Source organism: Lycorma delicatula, chromosome 3, assembly GCF_047948215.1.
Source record: "Lycorma delicatula isolate Av1 chromosome 3, ASM4794821v1, whole genome shotgun sequence".
Classification (NCBI taxonomy): domain Eukaryota; kingdom Metazoa; phylum Arthropoda; class Insecta; order Hemiptera; family Fulgoridae; genus Lycorma; species Lycorma delicatula.
Window position 1 is genome coordinate 213,691,435 of NC_134457.1, and position 24,687 is coordinate 213,716,121.

The 24,687-nt window shown below is 30.1% G+C and overlaps 1 protein-coding gene across 1 annotated transcript in view; it reads left to right on the top strand.

The window, feature by feature from the left end:
* Nucleotides 1-20,733, top strand: part of LOC142321306 (activating signal cointegrator 1 complex subunit 3-like) — a 38,613-nt gene extending 17,880 nt beyond the window's left edge. Inside the window, exons 7-12 of the mRNA XM_075359301.1 lie at nucleotides 3,204-3,461; nucleotides 7,097-7,237; nucleotides 11,991-12,179; nucleotides 13,663-13,847; nucleotides 14,813-14,964; nucleotides 19,033-20,733. Of these exons, the coding sequence (XP_075215416.1) occupies nucleotides 3,204-3,461; nucleotides 7,097-7,237; nucleotides 11,991-12,179; nucleotides 13,663-13,847; nucleotides 14,813-14,964; nucleotides 19,033-19,043 (936 nt within the window). The 3' untranslated portion in view covers nucleotides 19,044-20,733. The remainder of the gene's footprint in view (nucleotides 1-3,203; nucleotides 3,462-7,096; nucleotides 7,238-11,990; nucleotides 12,180-13,662; nucleotides 13,848-14,812; nucleotides 14,965-19,032) is intronic.
* The last annotated feature ends 3,954 nt before the right edge of the window (nucleotides 20,734-24,687 follow it).

A 24,687-nucleotide genomic window follows, 5' to 3' on the forward strand; every position in this document is an offset into this window, starting at 1 on the left:
GTCAGCTTATGCCTACCCAAGACTACAACCACTTGGGTCTTCTCTGGCAAAAGCTGAAGGCTGATCTCCTGCAAGCATGAAACAATAATGTTTGTTGCCTTGTTTCCAGTGTCCATCACTGCCCGTTCCAACTTTGCTGTTAACACAAGTGTCAAGTCATTGGCAAACCCAGTAAAGACTGCCCCAATGGGAAGTGCGAGGGACAGGACCTTGTCATATGTTATATTACATAGTGTTGGGCTCAACACTGAACCCTGTGGAACATTACAACTTATCCTGATCCATATCTCTCCCCCCCAGTGGAAATTACCCGTCGCCAATTTTTTGAAAGGTAGCACTGGGTTACCCTTCTTGGTATAGACTAATGCCATAACTCTTCATAGCCTGGAATATTGTGTCCCATGAATAAACTGTTGATGTAACCTGTTACATCAAAAAGGTTCATCACCGGAATCAAACATGTATGTCTTGAGCTCAATCTGGCCTACTGGCCGTTGGTCATGACTACGTATGGCATCTACAGTCGACCTGCACCCTCAAAAAGTTTACTCAGGTAAATTGAGCAAGCAGATCAATCTAAAGGATGCTGGTTTGCTGGCTTGCCTCCCCTTCTTCCTGAGGATCACATGCTGGGCAGACTTCCAGGAGTCTGGAAACCATTCCTGGGTGATGGCATAATTGAATGTGTCAACCTTGCACCACAGAGCAAGTTTTACAACAAGCTTGACCACCTCCAAACCATGCCATCCAGGCCAGGGCTCTTACTGCGCTTGATATTATAACTGGCCACCATGAGCTCTTCTGTGGTGATGAGTGGGATATTAATGGCAACTATTTCCTTGTGGTTTGTCTTGCAAAACATAATGCTAAAGTTAAATTTATGGGGAAACTCTCAGAAAATTTTGAAATAACATAAGGTGTAACTCAAGGAGATGGTTTATCCCCTCCTTTTCAATTGTGGGTTAGAGAATGTAGAAAGTTTATAAACAATAACAACTTTAAATAAGATCAAGGTGGATTGTCTAATTTTCGCAGATGACATGGCATTAATTACAGACTCACTTGAAAATGCACAAGAACAAATCACAGAATTAAAAAAACAAGCAGGCAAGGTCGTTCAAATATCATTTGAAAAACACAGTTTATGACAAACATCAGGTATGCACTTCAATACGTTCCAAACATCAGGTATGCACTTCAATACGTTAAGATAAATAATAAAACACAAAATGGATTGCATTAAATATCTTTGAGAACGGATATCAAATGCCACAAAAAAGCGATAGAAACTAGAACACAAAAAATGGAAAGAGCATTTACATTACAAGAAACACATAACAAATTTCTGTCATGGAATATAAAACTGAGACATTGTCAAACAGTGGTTAGACCCAAAATACTTAATGCGGTAGAAACACTTAAACTAATTGGAACTATAGATCTTGAACAATTAGAAAAGATTTAAAGGAGAGTTTTGAGTAGAATACTAGGACCTAAAAGTAACAGGGAATTTGAATTCAAATTATGACCTTATAGAGAACTATATTTTATTTTAACTATATTTTAAACTATATATTAAACTGACAGATGTGGAAAAGATTACAATTCTATAGACATATATGTAGGATGGGTGTTAACAAAATAACTAAATGATGTTTTGATTTGCTAAGAAGTTACAAATCCAAACCCAAATGGTTTCAGGAAATAGAAAAAGGCAAGAAAAACACTAGAATCAACAGACACAATAAATGACAGGACTCTTTTTAGAGAGGTAATTCAGAAACCAGGTTATCAGGAAAATCTACCAGTGGAAGGAAGTGGACACAAGAAGAGAATGAACAACTCTTTTTAAGGATGAAAGAAGTGTGGGTGCAAAAGAAGCATAACCAAAGTTGATTTATTGTACCCCCTAAAAGGGTATTTGAAAAAAGTTATCAGCAGAACTAAAAACCTCAATACATAGGAATATAGTACTTTCAGTGTTGGTCAATGTGGCTGTTCGATTCTAATAAGAGTCTGAAGGGGGAGAGAGAAAGAGAGAATTGAATGAGTGAGATGATGGGAATAATCATATATGAAAATCAAGTCTTTTCAAAGCATATAAACTTGTAATAAAAGAAGATATTACCAGCTTATAGAGATTGTGAATGAACAGGGAATTAAAAAAAGCTCTATGACTACCCTAAAATAATAGAATTAAGAAGAGAAAGTTGAAGTGGACAGAATGTATGACAAAAGTGAGAAAGGAAAAAAAACCATTATATGTATAATAAATGTAATCTGCAGTTGAAGTAAAGGGGGAACATACAGCTGGGCCAACAATACTAAATTGATTTTTGGTGATTTGGCTTGTTTTGTAGCTCCTTGAAATTTTTTACGACTTAATTAAGTATACCTAATACAATTTTATAAACAAAAGGTTTAAAAAAATAGTATTTGGATTGTGTTTAGCTTGATGTAAATGTTGAAACATTTACACTTTTAAAATTGAGAATATTTAAAACTAAGAATTCAAAGTACAAACAGTCTGAAGTTTCAATTCAGAAACTTTTTAGAAAAGTAGAGAAAACGAGTAAAAATTACTTTATTATTTTTAAGTGCTTTTTTTTTTTTGAAGAAAACTATTTATTTTGTTAGTGAATGTTAATTTGAAGTAACTGCCCATGAGCAAAAAGAAAAAAGTAGATAAGCAGTAAAAAAAGTTATTAATCTTTACTAGTAAATGTTTTGTTAAAGTTTTAAGTGAATATTTGTGAATTTTTAAAGAGTAACGGCTATTTTCTTCCCTTAATCTTTTTTGTACATAACAACTGGTGTAAATATTTTTCCACACAGGAGACATGAGACTTTATAATTATTTTATTAAATAGCTTTTATTCTTTGTTTTGTAAAGCTCCTTTAAATTTAACATTTATTGCAGAAACTAACTTTAAGTAAATGTTTTTTGTTCCGTATATGCCATTATATCTTTTAATCAAACAGTAGATGCTATTTAATTTTTAAATTAACTAATTATTGTAGTCCAGAACTCTACTTCACCAGACTTTCCATCTAGTTTAATTTTTCTTTTCCTTTTTTTGTTTTCTGTTTTGGATTTCAAAATATTACATGTAATACCATAAAGCTAAAATCTATTTTAGTGTACATTGATGTTTATTTAGTTAGTATGAAGATTGTGTGTGTATGTTTTATTTTGTTTGTAGATGGGATTATATAACTTCAGACCATCTGTTCGTCCAGTACCACTTGAAGTTCATATATCTTTATTTCCCGGTAAACATTATTGTCCGCGTATGGCAACTATGAATAGACCTACTTTTCAGGCAATACGGCAGCATTCTCCTGCACAGCCAGTTTTAATATTTGTGTCGTCTCGTCGTCAAACACGATTAACAGTCCTAGATCTAATTGCATTCCTTGCTGGTGAAGAACCAAAACAGTGGTTACATACAAATGAACAGGTAATTTTATATCTCTAAATACAGTTTAACTTTTTTTTATTTGGTAATTTTGATTAAAAATGACATGTTTGTGAGGGGAAATAGAACATACAGTTTTGTATACCATTAATTATCTTATCTTATATTTTAAAAATATAATGTTTTTAAAGTTACAAGATAAATTAGGTAGCTCAAGCACTAAAAATAGATATGGACTCCTTTTATATAAATTAAAGTCCTGTGAATGAAAAGATGGAAGTTTTCTAATTATGTGCATGAATGAACGAATGACTTATATGTAAAATGCTTTAAAAAAATATAAAGTTGTTTGGGGGGTCTTCCTTTCTAGCTTTCAAAAGGTGCCAGTTTTATTTTTCAGAAAATGATAAAATCATTTATTTTTCCAGTAAAGGAAATTTCATTACCCACAATGTATATGCATGATTTGTAACGTTTTGATCATATATTTGTTAAAAAAATTACCACTAATTTTAAAATACATTTGGAAGTCTAATTAAAACAAAACTCTTGAATTATAATTTCCTTCTGTTCATACCCATGTTTTATATTATAATGATAATGTAAATTCATTTTTATCCTAAGAATGTTATCTATTATTTTGAAAATAATATAAGATGGAGCAGATGTAAAATCAATCAAAGGTCTCATTCGGGAAAAAAATACTAGGATGGTAAGTTATGATCAAATTAAGTATCCTAACATACCTATTGAAAAAACAATTCATATAATAAAAAATAAACTAATAAATAATCATGAAGACTTAAATTTATTGATAACATCATCGCTATTATAAGGAATATATGCCAACAAAATTACTTACCGACAGATTTAATGATAAGTGTTTTGCACAGGAAAATACCTTGCCTATGGTATTTCCTTTGTCAGCTATCATGTCTGAAATTTACTTACAAGATTTTGAGAATAAATTAGTTTATGGCATTATTCATACACGTAATGTTTTATTATGGACTCTTCATGTTGATGTTTTGTGTTTAATACGGTTATATATAATGAACACTTCATAATTATAAATAAGCTTAATTCATATATAACAATTTAAAATTTTCTAGATGTTAGTATTGAAATTAATAATAATTAAACTGTAACTTCAGTATACAGGAAACCTATAACCGATAAATTCACAGTTCATAGAAGATCAGATCAGCCTTGGGCTCACAAAATTAACATACATACAAATATGATTAATAGAGCAATCCATTATACACAAAATAATAAAAATAAATTAAACATGGAAATTAATACTATAAAACAAAACATATTACAATTCTTAATAGATACAGTGATTTGTTAATTGATAATATATAAAAAAAACAAATGTCAAAACTTAATAGTACAATAACTTTAAAAACCAATAAATAACTCACAGAAGGTTGAAAATGTTTACTTAAAATATTCATACACAGATAGCGTTGTTGAAAATATAACTAAGGTTTACCATAATAATAAATTTAAACCTGCATATAAAACAAACAACCACATAATAAATTACTTAAAAAGCAATAATAATAATAATACTGATTCATATAATTTATACAATTTATGTGGGGTTTATAAGATAAAGTGTAATGATTGCAAGAATATTTACGTAGGTAAAACCAATAGATCTTTTAAAGCCAGATTTTTTTAAACATTTTAGGCATTATAAAAATAAAAAGTTGGGTTTCTCTAATGTTGCTGATCACCTCATTAATAATAAACATTCTATTTCAGATATTAATACTAATTTAGAAATATTGGAAATTAAGAAAGGAGATATAAAAAGTAATAATAATAAAAATCTAGATATTTTGGAAAAATATTACATATTAGTTGAAAATCTCTTCCTTCTAAGCCATTTTTTAAAGTTAGGAATCAGGTGTTAATCACTGGAAGACAGATCAGGTGAATATAAAGGGTGTTGGAGGAATTTGAACCATAATTCGTTGATTCTTGCCATTATAATGACAAGTGTGATCTGGATATTTCATCGTTGAGATGCTGCAATTGGTTTGCATAATATTATTCGCCACTTATTGTTTTACTCATCTTTAGATAATCAATGAAAGTTCCCAAAAAATCCAAAAAAACAGTTGCCATAACTTTTTCATGAAAAAAGTCATTTTCGCTTTTTTTGGAGCAGGTTGACCTTTTCTAACCCATTTTTTTTTACTGCTGTTTTGTCTTGGGAGTGTAATGATGAACCCAAGTCTCATCAACTGTCACAAATATACCTAAAAATTTAATAATTATTAATCTGTGTTAAAATATTAATATTTTCTTGTGAAAACTGGGTAGACTAAATTCTGTGTGACTCATAGAGTCAAAATACCTTAGAAGAAGTGTGTGTGTGTCATGTTCAACAATCCATGGTGCTGATAATTCTGGAACATGATAATGCTCAGCCATACATATTGCATGCAACCACCAAGGTTATTGTGAAGTTGAAATTTGAATTTATTCTACACCCTCTATACCATGTGATTTGGCACTCTGCGATCTTCTTTCTGTGGTTAAAGAGGCTATTAAAGGTATTAATTTTGCCATGGATGATGAACTGAAAGACATAGTGAGATCATGAATGAAGGAAGGACCACCAGCATTCTTTATTGACTGAATAAGAAAACTGATACATTGTGGAGGTCGGTATGTATATCTGTAAATTGTGATTAAGTGGAAAAACAAATGTAAGTTTTTGTAGCAAGTAAAATGCACTTTTATGCTATATTTGTTTCATTTATCTGTCTCTCCATTTGTGAGTTATGAGCGACAGTGCCTTACATTTCACTCACCCCTGATATATATTTTTTCAAAAAAATTGTAATCATGTAATCACGTATCATAAACATGAAACTCAAAACATGGCTCTGGAAAATATATAAGCACATTTTAATGAAGTATAAAGAAATAAATTGCGAATACATTTATGTAATTACATTAATTTTTAAAGTATTATTTCCTAATTTAATTATAGCAAAACAATTTCATGAATGAATGAATGACCATGAAACTCAATTTTTATGTGAACTTTTTGTATGAATGACAGTCTTAATGAAATGAAAAATGATCAACATCTGTGATTAAATGGTGGCATCTCTTAACAGTCTTGGATTCAAATCCACTAAAAAGAATAAATAGTAATGTAAAAAAATATTAATTGAAAATTAAACAGAAATTATAAAAAGATATAACATGAATATTTTCAGTAGGGATTTTGTATTTGGTATATTTATTTGTTATGTAATGTTTAAGTGTGCTAAGATGGGGTATTTTTTGTATTTATTTTTGGTTTTAAATTATATGTTCATGAAAACATACGACATTTTAATGCACTCAAACACTGATTTACTAATGAACAGGTGGAATTCCAATTTATCTTTCAATTATATTCTAAATATCTTATCTGCCTTACTGGAAAAATACTGCCGTCAGTAACATCAGCTTAAATTGTGTTAATTTTTAATATTTTAACTTATTAAAATGCAAGTTTAATTTCTTTTAAAGAACATTATCTTTCTACAGATATAATTTTTCTTAAGTCACCAGTACTATCATTATAATACTTTGTTTGTCATTTCTTAAATTTGTAATAGCAAATCTTTTTGTATTATTATTATTCTTATTATTCTTATTTTCAGGAAATGGAACAAATTGTTGGATCTGTTAAAGATCCAAATCTGAAACTGACATTAGCATTTGGTATTGGTATGCATCACGCTGGGTTACAAGAAAGAGATAGAAGAACTGTTGAAGAATTATTTGTTAATCAAAAGATTCAGGTTATTAATTAATTCAGTTTATTAACTATGGTTGACATTGACCATTTTTGGTTGATATTAATTGTATTTATTTACTACTGTAGCAGAGAAACTAAGCACACTAGGATTTTTCTTGGACTTGTTAGGCAATTTGTCTTTTAACCATCTTCTGCAGCTATGTCCTTTTGTGCTCTGAATATCCTGAGATTCTTCCTCTCCATAGATCTTTAATCTCTGGAAATTTCTCTTTTTATGATGTGCCCAGTTTAGTGTAAATGCAAGTTCTGATTTTAGCGGTAATATTTTGGTCTTCATATCATCTCTCTTCCTTTCTATCCTCCATACCTCACCTTTAATTTCTCTTGAGGGAGTGCCCTCTTCTCAAACACTATCAATCATTTTGATTTTACTTGAAAATGATATTTTGTTTATATTAGTAATGTTATATAGTGAGACCTGTTAACATTAGGTTAAGTAAATCCATTATAGGTATGTTTATTCTAGTATAAGTATAATTTTATATTTTACAGACTTAAATTTATATATAGGATTAATGTATTTATTATTATTATTATTATGCTTTTACGGCCAACATGGTACCACTTAAGTCAATTTTAGTTGGATCTTTTCTGAGAAAAGCGTGTTATTTTACTCTTTCGAGCTGCCCAGTATTTCTTCATCCGTTCAGATCTTGCTTTCTTTTCTTCATCCGTAAACACCCTCTTCGTTGTATTTTGTCGTTTGTCTGTCTTTTGTTTAAATCTAATGCTTTTATCTTTTAGCTTTGTAATTTTTCCAGTTTTATTCTGTAGGTCAGTAAGGGAAATTCCCAATTCTTTCATATCTTCTCTAATTTCTTTGATCCATCCTACTTCTAGCTTTTGGAACCAGAGCTTTTCAATGATATTTCTTGACAGTCTTGTTTGCGGTGTCCTTATGAGATGACCGAAGAAAGAGATTCTTTTTTTCCGCATAGTATCAGTAACAGGCTCTATTTCTCGATACACCACCTCATTTGGCACAATCCACCATTGGCCTTCTTTTTGGTGTTTTTTATTGATACACGTTCTGACAATTCTCCTCTCTATTTTCAGAATTTTTTCAATTCGGTTTTTCTGAGTGATTTTGAAAAGAGTCTCGCTTCCGTAGGTGACTTCTGGCTGTACTACAGTTTTATAAGTTTTGTTTTAGCAGAAAGGCATTTTTTGTTATATGTTGACCAAGTTAATTTTTGGGATTTAATCATTTTATTTGTCCTGTTTTGCCATGTCACTTTTTCATTTAAATTATAAGTTATTATTTCCCCTAGATATTTAAATTGTTTTACTATTTTAATTTTCTGATTGTTTACCGTAATGCGCTCTATTACCAGAGGATCTATGGCCATTAGTTCAGTTTTTTCGAAAGAGATATGAAGCCCTATCTTTTGTGCTAGGTTTTGAAGGCTCATGATTTGTGTTTTGGCTTCTTGAATATTATTTGCTAAAAGAGCGAGGTCATCTGCAAATCCTAGGCAATTTAGTGTGATGGAGTTTTTCTTAGTACCCATTTTTATATTTTTGGGATTTATTTCATACCATTTTCTCATGACAAATTCAATGGCGCAGTTAAAAAGGAGTGGTGAGAGGCCGTCTCCTTGCCTCAATCCAGTTTTTATGTAGAAGGGTTGAGAGAGTTCACCTCTGAATTTCACTCTGGATTGGGTATTGGTTAAAGTTAATTTTATCATGTTTACGAGTTTAGGGTGAAGGCCCAGGTTTCTCAGAATATTCAGCATGGATGGTCGGTGTATACAATCATAGGCCCTTTTAAAGTCGACGAAGGTGATTATTAGTTGTTTTTTCCATCTTTTATATAAATCCATCATAAGTTTTAGGGATATTATTTGCTCCGGGCAACCTCTCCATGGCCTAAATCCCCCTTGGTATTCCCCAAGTTCCAGTTCAAGTTGGTCTTTGCATCGGTTGTATATGATTCTCGACAGGATTTTGTATGTGCAATCCAGGAGAGATATGCCTCTGTAGTTTTCAGGATTAGTTTTATCCCCTTTTTTATGTAATGGATGGATGAGGGCTGTGGTCCACTGTTCTGGAAGTTTTTCTTCGTTCCATATTTTCACGAGGCATAGATGTAGGGAAGTTTTGACTGAATAAACTGATGAGTGTTTCCAGAGTTCTGCGAAAAGCTGGTCTTCTCCGCTTGCTTTGTAGTTTTTTATTTCATTTAAGGCTGCGAGAACTTCTTGAATTGTTGGCGGGTTGATATTTACTGGTGAAGTTTTAACTGGAGTTTCAGTGTCAATCTCAAAAAGCTCTGGGGGGTCGTCACAGTTGAGGAGTCTATTGAAGGTTTCTGCCAAAATTTCAGCATTTTCTTTATTGGTGTGGGCCATATTTCCTTTTTTTCCTCTCAGCATAAGGGTGGGTGGTTCATATCTTTGAAGAGCCTGACCAAAAATTTTATAATAGTCTCGGAAATTAGTTTTCTTGGAACTTTCTTCTATTTGCTGAATCAAGTTTTTTTGGGCTTGTCGTTTGGTTCCTCTTATAATTTTCTGAGTTATTTTCCTTTGTTTGGTGAATTCATGGTTAGATTCTTCAGTTTTCTGGGTTTGGTGGTTGATCCAAGCCCGGTGTCGGTCTTTGACTGCTTTGTCACATTCTTCATTCCACCATTGGTGTTTTTTTCTTGGGTTTATAGGGGCTAGTTCTTCAGCTATTTCTTTCAGTTGGGATGTCAGTTCTTTTAAATTATTAGTTAATTTGATTTTTTTTTTTGTTTCTTCAAAGATGGCATTGTTTATTAATTTATGTGGATCATAAGCTCTTTTGTTTTTAGGTTGGGATTTTTTCTTTTTATGCGGGGTGAATTTTATTTTAACTTTAATTAAGTAATGGTCCGATCCAGTATCTGTTCCTCTCAAGACTTTTACATTATAAATCTCCTTGTGATAATTCCGGTCCATGCAAACATGATCCAGTTGCCATTCTCCTTTTTTCCAATCTGGGTGTTTCCAAGTCTTCAATTTGTTTGGTTTTCTCATAAAATAGGTGGATTTTGAGATCATATTATGGTTTCTGCAAAATTCGACAAGTCTTTGGCCGTTCTTGTTAGTTTTCTTTTGGGCAGGCCATTTTCCGATAATATCACGATATCTTCGTTCTTTACCAAGTTGGGCATTAAAGTCCCCTATTAAAATCTTCGTGTGGGTCTTATTTATGTTGTTTGCAGTTTGGTCAAGAAGTTCCCAGAATTTGTCCATCTCTTCTCTATCTTTTTTAAGATTGTTTTTGTCATTGGTGGGAGCATGGACATTTATTATGGTGTAGAATTTATTGGCTGATTTTAGGGTTAAGGTTGAAATCCTGGGGGAGTAAGACTTAAATTCTACGACCGAGTCAATTATTTTAAGATTGATTGCAAATCCTGTTCCGAACTGTGGGCAATTCTTCATCACACGTTTCCCGGGGATTCCTTTGTAAATTCTGTAACCCTGAGATTCAAACGGCTCTCGATCGGTGTTTCTCATTTCTTGAAGTCCTGCGATTAGGATATTTTGTTTGTCCATTATGTCTGTTAGAGTTTTTAGTTTGCCGGGTTGAGTTAGAGAATTAATGTTGTGAGTGGCAATGTAGTTTATTTGCTTGTGTCTTATCCTCAATTTTGAAGTTGTGTTGTTTTTGGGTGTTTCCAAACGCTCCGATTCATTGTTATCTTTTAAGCAGCTGCCCACCGGATCCGAGTGCAGCCTTCTCTGGTATTTACCAGACGGTGGATTTTTTCTTAAAAGACCTTCCATATTTGACTTTCAAAGGCAAGTCAGCCTTGGGTGGGAATAAATTCCCGAGTTACAACTCTGGATGTGATCCAGAGAGGTGATTCCGATTTAGTTCACCAGTAGAAATCTCCACGTTTCTAACTGGTTATCCAGACAAACCAACGTGGAGGCGCAAACCGATTTTTTTAATTGAGATTTTAAGTATGGAGAAAGTTTAAATCGGTTCCGGAATCATTTCGTCCATTAATGTATTTATATATGAACATAACTTATTCAATCAACTCTAGGCTCTTGGGTCTACGTTATAAACAAGAATCATCCTTATCATCATCTATCCCTGCTGTACCACTCTTTTTCCTTGTCTTCCACGGAATATTCCTTTTCTTCTCTGCTCCTTTTACTTATCTTCTGTGGAATATTCCATTTCTCCTCATAACTTCATCCAGATGAAAGTTTTCATTCAGTTCAAGTTCATTCAGTTTTTTCATTCAGATGAAAGGCAAATACTTATACAAATCAGAATGTGGTCAAATCTATAAATATTAAAAAATTATGTAGAAAACACTAATTATACAAAAATTAAAAGTTGATTGTTGTACTGTATGGTACGAAGCCTTAGTAAGAATCTAGAGCATTAAACAAAAACTAGACATTACGTACCTTACATTATTCGAACGAAATGTAAAATCATCATAGAAACTGCAATTTTTTTTTTATCTGAGTATGTTAAGCGATTGTGAAGTTGATAGATAATGAAATAATTGTAATTTTTTGATGAATATGATAGATAATATAGTATAAACTTCAATAATAACTTTAGTCTGGGCATAGGAAATTACATCTTTATTTTCTTTTAAATTGAAGTCTACTGTTATGCCGCACTTATAAACTAGTGCTAATTTTATTTATACTTTTGTTACAGTTATATAATGTATTGTTCTGTATAGCATCATCTTGCTATGTAAAGTTTACATGCTCATAACTAATTTTTCACAGGTATTAATTGCAACTGCTACATTAGCTTGGGGTGTTAATTTTCCAGCACATCTTGTCGTTGTTAAAGGGACTGAATATTATGATGGTAAAGTCAAAAGATATGTGGACATGCCCATTACTGATATATTGCAAATGATGGGCCATGCTGGTCGACCACAGTTTGATAATCAGGGAATTGCTGTTGTTCTGGTAAATAATATTAATTTTATTTTCTGAGCCACTTAAATGATTCTGCTTATTTTATTCTTTAATGTTTGTGACAAAAACATAATTAGAACTAATTATGTTAAATGTAGTTTTGATAAGATACTATTGTATTTTTAATGTTACTGCTATTTCTTGTAAATTTGATAAATAGATTTGTTGTACATGTTAACTACGGATCACTAGATCTGTAATATAAGTATAATAACAAATTATAATTGTGGCAAAGGCATACTGACATCTGCTCATGTGTTTTTCACACAGATGAAAGATAAATACTTAGAAAAATCTTGTAATTTCTAAATAATTGGCAGTACACATGTAATTCTAAAAATGTGGTCAAATGTATAAAAATTAAAAAATTCTATAGAAAACACTAATTGTACAAAAATTAAAAGTTGACTGTGTACAGTGTGGTAAGAATTAGAGCACTCTCAGTATAATCTTGTTTTTGTTTAATGCTCTGTATTAAACAAAAACGAGAGCGTTAAACAAAAGACTATACCTACCACACATTATTCAAACCAAATGTAAAATCATCAACTATACTTTTTATTACTTGAATGTGATAAGAGAATATGCAGTTGATAGATAATGAAATAATTGTTAACTCTCTAATGCCAACAATTCTATAGTCTTCCTGGTTATGTAAAAATTATACTTTTGATGCTTTTTTTTAATAATTTTTTCCAGTATGTAATTATTTATTCATTTAAGAAAGATATTCTATTCAAATTATAATATAGTCAATTATATTATTATTAATTATAATTTTATTAATTATATTATTTAAATTAAATTTCTTGATTTTCTGAATATCAGATACAGAATATTTTTTATCAATAAGGTAACATTACATAAACCCAGTTTACCGTTTTTATAATTTCTAATGTGTTCTAAAAATCTAGTTTGATGCAGGATCGTGTGAAAGTGCTATTGGAATAAAGAAAAAAAAAGTCACTTCATTTGATTTATAATTCTGTACTTGGGTTGTTCAAATTGATTTTTGATTATAAAAAATACAATATATTGGTGTAGAGGAATATGGGTCATAAGTATTGACTTAAGAAAAATATATATTTGTTTGTAAACTACCCAATTTTGTTTTATTTTTAAACCATCCTATACTTTTAATTTCTGTATTTTCTCAGTTTTTACTGCATTATTATAATATCTAAGAAAAAGATATTAAACTATTTCAGCGAAGAAAAAACTTTTTTCTAACGTTATTGATTTGAATTGAATAAGCCCACATATTTTTAAAATATTTGAGATTTAGGATTTCTATGTACAATGTTTTTAATTAATTCAATTGAAAATATTCTATCTTAAAGAAATTCTATAATCGTTTTTTTGATTTTCGCCTAAAATGTAAGACATCACACATTTTTTTATATGCATCATTACATTTTAATTTATTACTATATCTCTTATATATATTACATCAATTCTTTTGTTTTGTTTTTAGATATATAAAGTGATAAGAGAACTACCTGATCTAAAATTAGAGTTTTTTGTTCGTGGCTGTTGGGAAGGTGAAGAAGAAGATAAAGACAGAAAAATTAGCAGAAATGATATAGGACCTCCTACTGTTCTTCATGCTGATCAAGAATATACACTTTGCATTAAAATGATTAGGTTAAATCAAACTAGGTAAAATAAATTTTCCACAAGCATTTAAAGATTTACCTCTATACTAATTAATAAAACTAGCGAGTTACTAAGAGAGTCCACATTAATAATGTTTACCTAATTCAGTTGTCTGTAATTATAACTATACAGAAAAGACACTTTTCCATATCTAAAACTTAAAGCAGTACAAGTTGATTTTAAGAGTTTTGACATACATACTGTTATTACAGTTATGTCAATTGTTGCAATTTTTTTTTCCTTTATTAGTATTGTTTCCTCATACTTGAGGAGACAAGTCTAACCCTGTGCCATCTCTGTTAACTGTGCAGGAATATGTAGTATGAAAAAAGTGCTGCTGTTTTTGGTTAGTTTAAAAATTCAAAGTGCATAAAATATTGAAACCATCTAAACATTATTGTGAAGCGAGTTCATGATTATCTGGTTACCAATGACCACTAGATAAGATAAAATGATCTTATTAATAGAAGTTTGAGGTTAAATCATGACATTATACAATCATCCCCCAATATCATCGTATACTGTGATGATTAGTCCTGTACATATACCTTTTTAATTAAGTTGTTTGTTTTGGTAATGACAGAATATTGCTGCAGTAATTAAAATTACTGTGTGATATATTCTATTCAGCCACACGCAACTTGCTGTTGAAAACAAAATTATCCGTAGTGATAATTATTTATATTAGAAACCTTTCTTTAAAAATGTGAATGAATAATTACTAATTAATTGTTAATCAATTCATGGTAAAGATTCATTAATTTTGTAGATTAATTATATGTAAACTGATAATGTCTGCTGCATAAAAAATGTATCTTTCAACACAAAACTTGCCAGTTTTTCACTATATGTACATTCAGGTTTATAATAATTTATTACAGCGCTTATTTTATTAAGCATATCATATTTAAAACAAAGCTAGTTATTTATTTTTTCTAAACTTGTATATCTATTGAAATTATTTCTAGAGAGAGAAAAGGACATGCACCTAAATTTTCTAAAGCAGTAGAACCTGGTTGGTTCCTAGTACTTGGCAGTATTGAAACTCAAGAATTGCTTGCATTGAAAAGAGTAATGCCTGTTACACAACAGCTTCTATTTACAACTCCAGCAGCAACAGGTATTTTACTTTTTTTTCTCATTTCATTGTAATTTATGTTACAGGGGATGAAAGATATTTTAAATTTTGGTTTTATCAAATAATTTAGTGATGTAACCTCAGCTTACAAATCTCCAGTCTGTAATAAATTGAAAAGCATTTGCATTTTTGCTTGTCGGTTCATGATACTGATAAATATATGTCGTCATAAATAAAAAGATATGGACGAGAATGTGTCACCATATTTTGTTGTGAATGTTTCTTTAATTTTCACTTTTGGCAGTTTTATGTGGTTGTTCATATATATTTTCTGAAAATCCTGTTTACATCTACATTGGTTATTATAATCATTTGTTGAATTGTAGGCTGTATGTTTAATTGGATCCAGCTCATTTCAGTAATCGATATCATTGAATATTTATTCATCTAACTGTTTAATTGCTTCATCAATCAAAGTGGTTTTTAAAATGAAGTAATGCAATTTATTAAAAAAATAAATAAGCAAACTTGTCCATGAATATCACCACATACAGTTACAGGTGTTGATACGGGCATAATGTTTGGTTCTTCTAGAACCAAATCACACACTATATCACATAATTTCTGTAAAATACAAATGAAGCCAGGATTAATTACACAAAAATAAAATAAAAATTTCTACTGTAACTTAAAAGTTCTAACAAGATCTAAAATTTACAATTCTAAATAACAAAAAAACAGCTGTTTTATATATAATTTTTAATTTATACTATTTTAATGTGTTTATAACTTCTACTACTATGGTATTAGAGAAGCTGGTTAACCGTACCTTAACAGCAGTTGAAATTAGTATACCATTAAAAGTTTGTAAACAAACAGTTGAAATTTCATTTCTCTATAACAATTCTATGAAACACTTTTTCAGACTAAATATCCTTTTTAGAAGGGTTATTCTTAAAATATTTTATCATTCTTTATGTATCATAATACTGAAACTATATCTGAAAAGATTAGAAAATTCTAAGCTGGCAGTTATAATATATATACATACAGCATTTATGGCGTACTTATAATAATAGCAGTTATTTCATTTACAATAATATGAAATTTTGTTGCATGTTTTAACATGATAAATTCTGCTAGGACTTTTTATTTGTAACAAAATCTTAAATGAAGTGCTAAGATATAATTATAAGATATTTATTATCTACATACATTCCCATCCAAAATATATCTTGGGACTCGTTAAAAATGTGACAGTTTTTGGAATACAAAATACTGGATTTCTAATCACTCTGAGGCACCTAAGAATCAGGAAGACTGAATTTAGGAAATTTTAATTTTCTCACATAATTATATTGTAATTACAAATTTCATGAAAATGCTTCTTTGCCACAAAAACATTTGTGTCAAACCAGATTACAAAATTATTTTTATGCAGCACATTGCTTCAACCTGTTAGGTGCTTCACTTTTAATCTTTATTAAATTACTAACCCATCAAAATGATCTTTCGCAGAATCATTTAAAACTAAATTAAAGAATCTTCTTTTACAAAATTAACTTTATTTTTTTGGTGTGTTTTAAATAATACTACAAAAAACTGAATTTTCTGTATCCTTATTTTAAAACTTGCAAGTAGTACAGACTGAACTAATTAATTCCTCCTAGATTTCATTTTGTACTGCTTTTACTTTTTATCTTCACATATTTACTTAAAAATTATTTCATACATTTATTAGTTTTACAGATTAATAAAAATTTTACCCACTTTTTACAAAAAATTTTGTATTTTGTGATAATATTCTGATCAAGGTTTTTCCATGACTTTTCTCCATCATTCTAGGTAAATTAGAATAGTTATTTTTATTATCAATGAATTAGCATACTTATCCTTTCCAGAAGTGATTAATATAATGTATAATTGTGAATTTGAATAAAATATTTTTTTAACATCTTTTACACAAAACCTTTCATCCCTGTACTTGCATACTTAAGTTTACAGTTTGGAAAATGTATTCACCTTATATGTTTGGTTTATAAAATTATATTACCATCAGTAATCGCAAACATTAATATATTAAATGTGAGCCAAAAAAATACAGTAACAGTAATTTCATTGGTTTGTTAAACAATGTCAGTAGTATTTAATCAGGTTTATGTCAGTGTGTGCAGGTTATAATAAATAACATAAACCAGTAAACAATTTTATACTACTACAGTGGTCGGCCTAGCCTTGTGACTCATGAACTGACGATGAAAATCAACGATAAAATTTGTGAAAATCGCCGCATTACAGTTACAGAACTCTTGCTGCATTTCCCCCAGACTTGCATGAAATTGTATCAGGGAAGCTTGGTTATCACAAGTTACGTGCAAGGTGGGTGCCAAAAATCTAAGGCGGCAGATTTCTACAGAGAAGGAATTGAAAAGCTTGTGCTTTTCAAAACATAAGTTACTTTCTGGACAGCCCTCGTATATATATAATATCTACCACCTGCCAAAATAGTGGTAGTATAGTACAAGTTCCTATTTCTACAAGCATGTAATCCACTGACAATAATTTCTCATAAATAATAACCAAAAACTGCCTTGGAAGATAAAAAAAGGATATATATATTGTATTTTTTATAATCAAAAACCAACTTGAACAAGTCAAGTACAGAATTACAAAGTAAATTAAATGACACTTACCTTATTTTTCTTTTCTTTATTTCAATAGCTCTTTCACAGGATCCTGCATATCAGTTGTATATAAATTATATAAAATTATAATCAAAACAACAATTTTTTTAGAAAAAATCAAAATTAAAATTATTATCATATACAGAAAACATTAAGTCAATAAAATAAATATTACATACATTTAAATATGACATCAATTAAGAATAAAAATTTAAAATTAACTTTAAAAATAAAATAATTATAAGATTCATACCATGTAACCTAAGACTACATAAGGTAACATTGGCTGGTCAGGTTACATGGTATAAATCTCGTAATTATTCTATTGACTTCATGTTTTCTATATATGATAGTAATTTCAATTTTAATTTTTTCTAAAAAAATTGTTATGTTTTGATATGTAATTTTATATAATTTATAAATACAACTGATGTTGCAGGATCCCACAAAAGTGCTATTGGAATAAGGAAAAGAAAAATAAGGTAAATGTCATTTTGTTTACTTTGTAATTTTGTACTCTTGGGTTGTTCAAATTGGTTTTTGATTATAAAAAATACAATATATTGGTACAGAGGAATATGGGTCTTGTAAGTATTGACTTTATAAAAATTATATATATATATCTCTGTGTGTGTGTGTGAGTGCACACACATACACAGAGTGAGAGAGAGACAGACAGACAGACAGAGAGCGAGAGGAAAAACTATTTTATTAAGCATTAGACAAAATTTAAATCAAATTAATAAAATGGAATTGAAAAAAAACAATTATATAGATAAAAATATTTATTTAATATTACAATATTTTAGATAAAATGTATCTATCCATTCATAACATAATGCATTAACCATAAAATATAAAACAAATAGTAATAAAATGAATAAGTTATACGGCATTCTGTGGTTGACTTAAATTATTTTAATTACACTACTGCACTACACCTTTCAACAAAATAACTTTTGCCCACAAAATTTTTTTAAATCACTATTTTTTTAAACTTTTTGCATCACAAATTTTATTTATTTTTTTGTATTTATTAATAACTAATAAGTATTACATTAATCACTAAGCAAATGTTTTTCTCTGAAGGTTACATCTGTAAAACATTATGAATTCTATATATTTCATACCGAAATGAAAGTTGTTCCTACTGTTATTGTTATTAAGTATTAAAATTTACTGAAGAAAATCTCCACAAAATACAGAAATTATACAAAAGGGAACCTTGCTTTTCTTCATTATTATAATTGAAATGTTCTATAACTTTCTTTAAAGGTTTTAATACAAGAAGTAACACTTCAGAATTAAAATTATTATAATAAAAACAAAAATTATTATAATAAAACAATCTATGATCAATTTCAACATGAGAACTATCTGCTTAATGCTATTTCAGCTCTCATTAAAGTAATTATTTTTGTTGCAGGATACGTTTAAAAATACTATCATGATATACAGTATGAAAATAGTTTTAAAAAATTAAGCAAGAATTATATCATAGGAATTGATGAAATACATCTGAATTACCTGTTGGTATATGAAGAAGTAAAACTGGAATTTATAGATTTTAATAAGAATGCAATAGCAAATACAGGTGAGAACTATCACACAATCACTTTAATGTGCTTATAAATCATGTGAAGGTGTATTAGTTGAGGCCAGTTCAATCTCAGGAATAGTATAGAGGTACAAGAGAGGTGGTCATTCTAGTCCTTAGACCAGAGGTCTCAAAATATTCTAGCCTAAGGGCCATACTGACTCGTCCACAACCTTGGAACCTTGAGAGCCTAGAGCTAACTAGCTCATGATACCATCCTACCGTAGTTTAGAAATACGTGCAAATTTTCATTTCAGGACTAGCTGGCGAGTGAGATATCTATGGCACAGGGACCGAGGGTGGACTCCACTCCGTTCATAATTTCAATTGGTACTTATGAGCAAGGACATTTCATTGCGGCAGAGGTAGCCGATGAGTGTGCTGTGCATTACGTATTGTTACGACTACTTACGACCATGCTAAATGTATAGTAGTGAAATTTTGTGGAGTAGAGAAATAAGTGCAGGATGTCGAAAAACTACAGTAGTGCAGCGATCTGAAAAGTTATACGTAGTGCGACTAGTGTGTTTTGTGACTATGGTTTTTCAGTGAAAATACAGTGTGTTTAATTGTGGGAGTTTAATTTAATTAATTAATTAAAAGTGTAATTTAATAGTATTAATTGGCATTATTTTGATTTGAAGTTATGTCTCTTTTGTGTGGATTTGCATAAATATGGAAAAGAAACGAACGATAGAGAGTGAGTGCAGAACATTTAAAGAGCAATGGGGATATCAATATTTGTGATCGAGTCAAGTAATAAGGTAATGTGTATAATTTGCAAAAAAACAATATCAGTTCTCAAAGAATACAATATAAAATGTCATTATGAGACTAAACATTCTCAGAATTACTCCAGATTTACAGGAAGCCTACGGTTAGAAAAATATGAATCTTTGAAATGCAAGTTGAAATCTCAGTAATTGTTGTTTAAGAAAGTAAATGCTGAACCAAAAGCAGCAACTTGGTCAATCCATTTGAAGTGACCCAAGAGTCAAAAAAAAATTAAAACTTAATTTAAACAGTACTAAGATTTTTCAGAACTTAAATTGGAAATGACTGATTTGCAGTGCAGCGATATTTTTAAAGAAAAATATTTAAATCATCATTGCTGGAATTTTATAAGCGTCTTCCACTCACACAGTTTGATCAGGTGCATAAATTTGCTCGTGTCTTTTTTTCTGCTTTCGGCACTACTCATATACGTGAAAAAATATTCTCCAAAATGAAATATATAAAAAATATTTATAGACCCAAATTAACCGATTATCATTTGAAGTCACCATTGACAATTTCCATGAATAAACTCCACAACTGCAAACAGTTGTCAGTGGAAAGTTACAGCTACTTAAATCTCAATAATCATAATTGTAATGTTTAATTTCATTATGGGAATTACCTATGTACGTCACTTACTGTTGTTTTGGAGATAAATTTCATATCATTAATTACTTAAAATATTCAATTTCATTATGTATGTTAGTTATTGTATTTCTTAATCGGTCGTTAAATAAAAACATCTGATTATTTTGTATGATTTACATACTTTTTAAATAATTTTACAATGTAATCAAAATAAACTGTAGCCGGTTATTGGGCATGTCGATGGGCTGGATTGGTGGTGCTCACAGGCTGTAGTTTGGAGACGCCTACCTTAGACTAAAAGGGAAGGTTTAACAGTTATACCTAAAGACATTCAGAGATCAGAGAGGGGGTTTTATAATGTAGAACAAAATAAAGTTTTGTTGATGTACTCATCATGAAATGTAGCTTAATTTCTGAAAATAAAAACTCGTTTAAAAATTCCCTATCATGATAAAACCTATCCTGTCAGTAGAAAATTCAGATCGTTTAAATTTTTGTCCTTTGGATAACCTTTCATAACATCTGAATTTTATAATCAATTAAACATAGTTGTTTTTAAATGTAAGTGAATAGTTGTTTTTGGAACACTCAACTCTACAGAACACTTATGCGCTGATTTTTTTCAGGCTATGCAAATATTGTTTATATCTAAGTGTAGCTAACTTAAACTTAACAAATCACAAAACACACCAAATATTCTGAATCGTAATCATGGTGACTAACAAGCTGCATACAGCTACTGAGCTTGTAACAAAGCACATATGTGCTGGTATAGAACTTGTTTACGAATCGAAAACTTTGCCATTTCTCTTTACTTTGGCATACAATTCAAGTCATGCTTGTTCCAAAACTGTAACTGGCTGCAACTTCACCATTATTTTACTGACACTGTACAAACCATGATGATAATATTTTTCCCAAAATAATTTAGAACTACATTTTTATTTTATGAATTTTTTTTAAGAACGTTTATACAGATGTAGCAAAATAATGTACAGGAGAAAACAGTAGCACTTAAAATAGTTCCATTTGCTTCACTCTGTTCAAAAGAACAGCCTAATAGTCGCACGTTTTGAGAAAATGTATTAAAAGGTGGAATCGACTGCAACTTATATCTACTAAAAGCAATAAAAGAAGATTCATACTTGCATACCTAAAAAACATCCACAATTGTTTTCCAAAAATATATGGACTAAAATCTAAAATTAATTTTACATAAAATTTGTCTTAATTAGTAATTATTACCTTACGGCTCTTGTAAGTTGATAAAAATTAGTAATAGCAACAAAAACATTCACACTGAACAAACTCCAGTTCTTTGGTATAATGACAAGAGAGTATCTTGACCATACAACACCAGTTGCAGCTAATGCAGATGACTGTGAAACACTCAATTTTTCAGCTGGACGTTGAATGTCACCAAGACCAGCCAGACCCTGACAAGTAAAATAAAATCTTTTATAAAAATTTACAGTTTTGTGCGTGTTTGTATGTGTGTGTGTGTGTATATAGATATATATATATATATATAAACACGAGGTTTGTTTAAAAATAGACCAATCTTTTTTATTTACGCACCAACAAAGATATTTAATTTAGTAACATTTAGTTGACAGCAATGTCTTCTACATAATCTCCTCTGTAACCACCTGTTTTTGGATTGTTGATATCTCGTTTAGTGTTCATGTTATTGTTATTTGGGTGCAATATGTTTAAGTGTTAATAGTGATTTTTCTAACGTGCAATTTATTGATGATTGAACTTTTGTCTCAATGTCATAGCCGTAACCCCAGCTTTCGTCTCCCATTACGATCCTTTGCATGAATGTTTCATCATCGGCTTATTCAAGGAGTTGCCAGCATTTGTTCACTCAATGTTCTTTCTGCTGTTAGGTCATCAAACAAGGAACAAACTTTTGTAACTCTATGCATGTTCAATTTTTCAGTCAAAATGTCATGGCATGATCCAATTGAGATGCTAACCCTTTCTGAAGTTCTCTGACAGTCAATCGGCAATTTGTACACAAGAGACCATTAATTTCTTGAACATGTGTCATCAGTTGAAGATCTTCTTGGTCGAGGGTTATCTTCAATTGACTGACAACCAGTTTTAAATTACAAAAATCATTCGTAGCATTGCATATGACCCAGAGCATCATCTCTGTAAGCTTCTTTCAAAACTTAAAGGGTTTCTGTGAGTTTTGTCCAGTTTCACGCAAAATTTTACGTTGTATAGTTCCTCCTGAAAAACGCACATTACAAAAATCACTACTAACATTTAAACATGTTGCACTCTAATAATAATAACAATAACATGAAAACTAAATGCGATATCAACAATCCAAGAACATGTAGTTACAGGGGAGGTCATGCGGAACACAATGCTGCCAGCCACACGTCACTAAATACCTCTGTTGGTACATAATTTAAAACATTCTTGTCTTAAACATATTTGTCTATATATATATATATATATATATATACATAGACAAATATGTTTTTATATACATTAATTTATTTACATTAAATATTTTATAGTCCATTTCTTTTTCTCTGTACATAACTATATATAATATAATATTTTTTCAACCTCCACAAAGTACAGAATTACAGAACTACTTTTTTAAATTCATCAAAACGTTTTCAGGCCCAAGCCCTTCTTCGATGATATTTTTTATTTTAATAAATTCTTCTTTGTTTTCATTTAGACATTAATTTTAGCTTTTTACATTTTAAAAATTTCAGAACAATTGTTTTGAAATTTTTTAAATGTTTTAAATTTTATTAACAAGCAATTTTTACAAAATAAAATGTAAAAAGCTAAAATTAATGCGTAAATGTAAACAAAGAAGAATTTATTAAAATAAGAAATATCATCGAAGATGGGCTTTGGCTTGAAAACATTTTGATGAACATAAAAAAGTAAAGGTAGGAGTGTTCTCTAATTCTGTACTTTGCGGAGGCTATAAAAATAATATTGTATTATATTTTTACTTTTTCAAACATTACATACCTCTTATCAAATAATTATTAAAAAATAAATACTTAAATCCACTAGGTACAATAAAAGCAGTGGCAGCTCATAGCTAAAATTAGTGGCGATGTTGCTCCAGAAAATGTTTAGCTTTTGTTTCATAATTTTCTAAGAGGAAACAAACATCTATAAAATGTTAAAGTTTTCTATAAAAAAAAGAATCGATCAGAGTAACTAGAAGCAGGATAATAATTTAATTCTACACTATATCACATTCAAGAATAAGGTACATGGTTTTAAGCACAACAGATGCAGAAAAAAAAATACCTTCCACCAGCATGCAAGGGTCAGCACTGCGGGAGCGACAGTGCTCTCTCTCCCTTATAGCCTTGTGTGTAACTTCCTATGTGTGCACATGCAGAACAACCAAACACCACACTGCTGGAACTGTGAAAAGCACAGTTTCATACAAAGATTTTTGTATCTTTTTCATAAGTTGTGAAATGGCTACTAACATTAAGCTCAGGGATTATATATTGTACAAGTACATAAAAAGAATTAAAGAAAAAAGGAATTAATATCTAGTGGAAATAGGAGTGCTGCAGTTCCTAAGTGCCTATATGCAAGCCGTCACTGAATGAAAGGTACGAACACTCATCTATCTATAGTGCTTTCAGAGCTTTAACTCAATCATCAGCAGACCAATTTTTTGTAAAATTCACAATTATAAATAAAATATAGTTATTTAAAAAAAAAAATAGTTAAAATTTTAGAATCATTAGTAAAAATTTCCTATATCCCATGGTAACATAAGAGTTTTCATGGTATGAGGTATTTAAAAAAAAACTTTATTTATAACTATGTACAGGTGGTCAGGAAGTCACCGTACCCTTAAAGTTAATGAAAAGTATGAGTTAGGAGATTTGTTTAGAACATATGGTATTTTCATTGGGATCAGTTGGCAACAGTTTTTTACGTCACACACTCTGAGCAAAAGACAGTTGTGCAAAAATGGTTGACATGAGTAGTTACAGCATCGAGGAGTAGTTAATGATAAGTTTAAGAGGTTCATGAACAACATATGAATCAAACAATGAAGCTAATTAGCGATATGTTTCGGTAATAAGCCGCCATCACAAAACAACA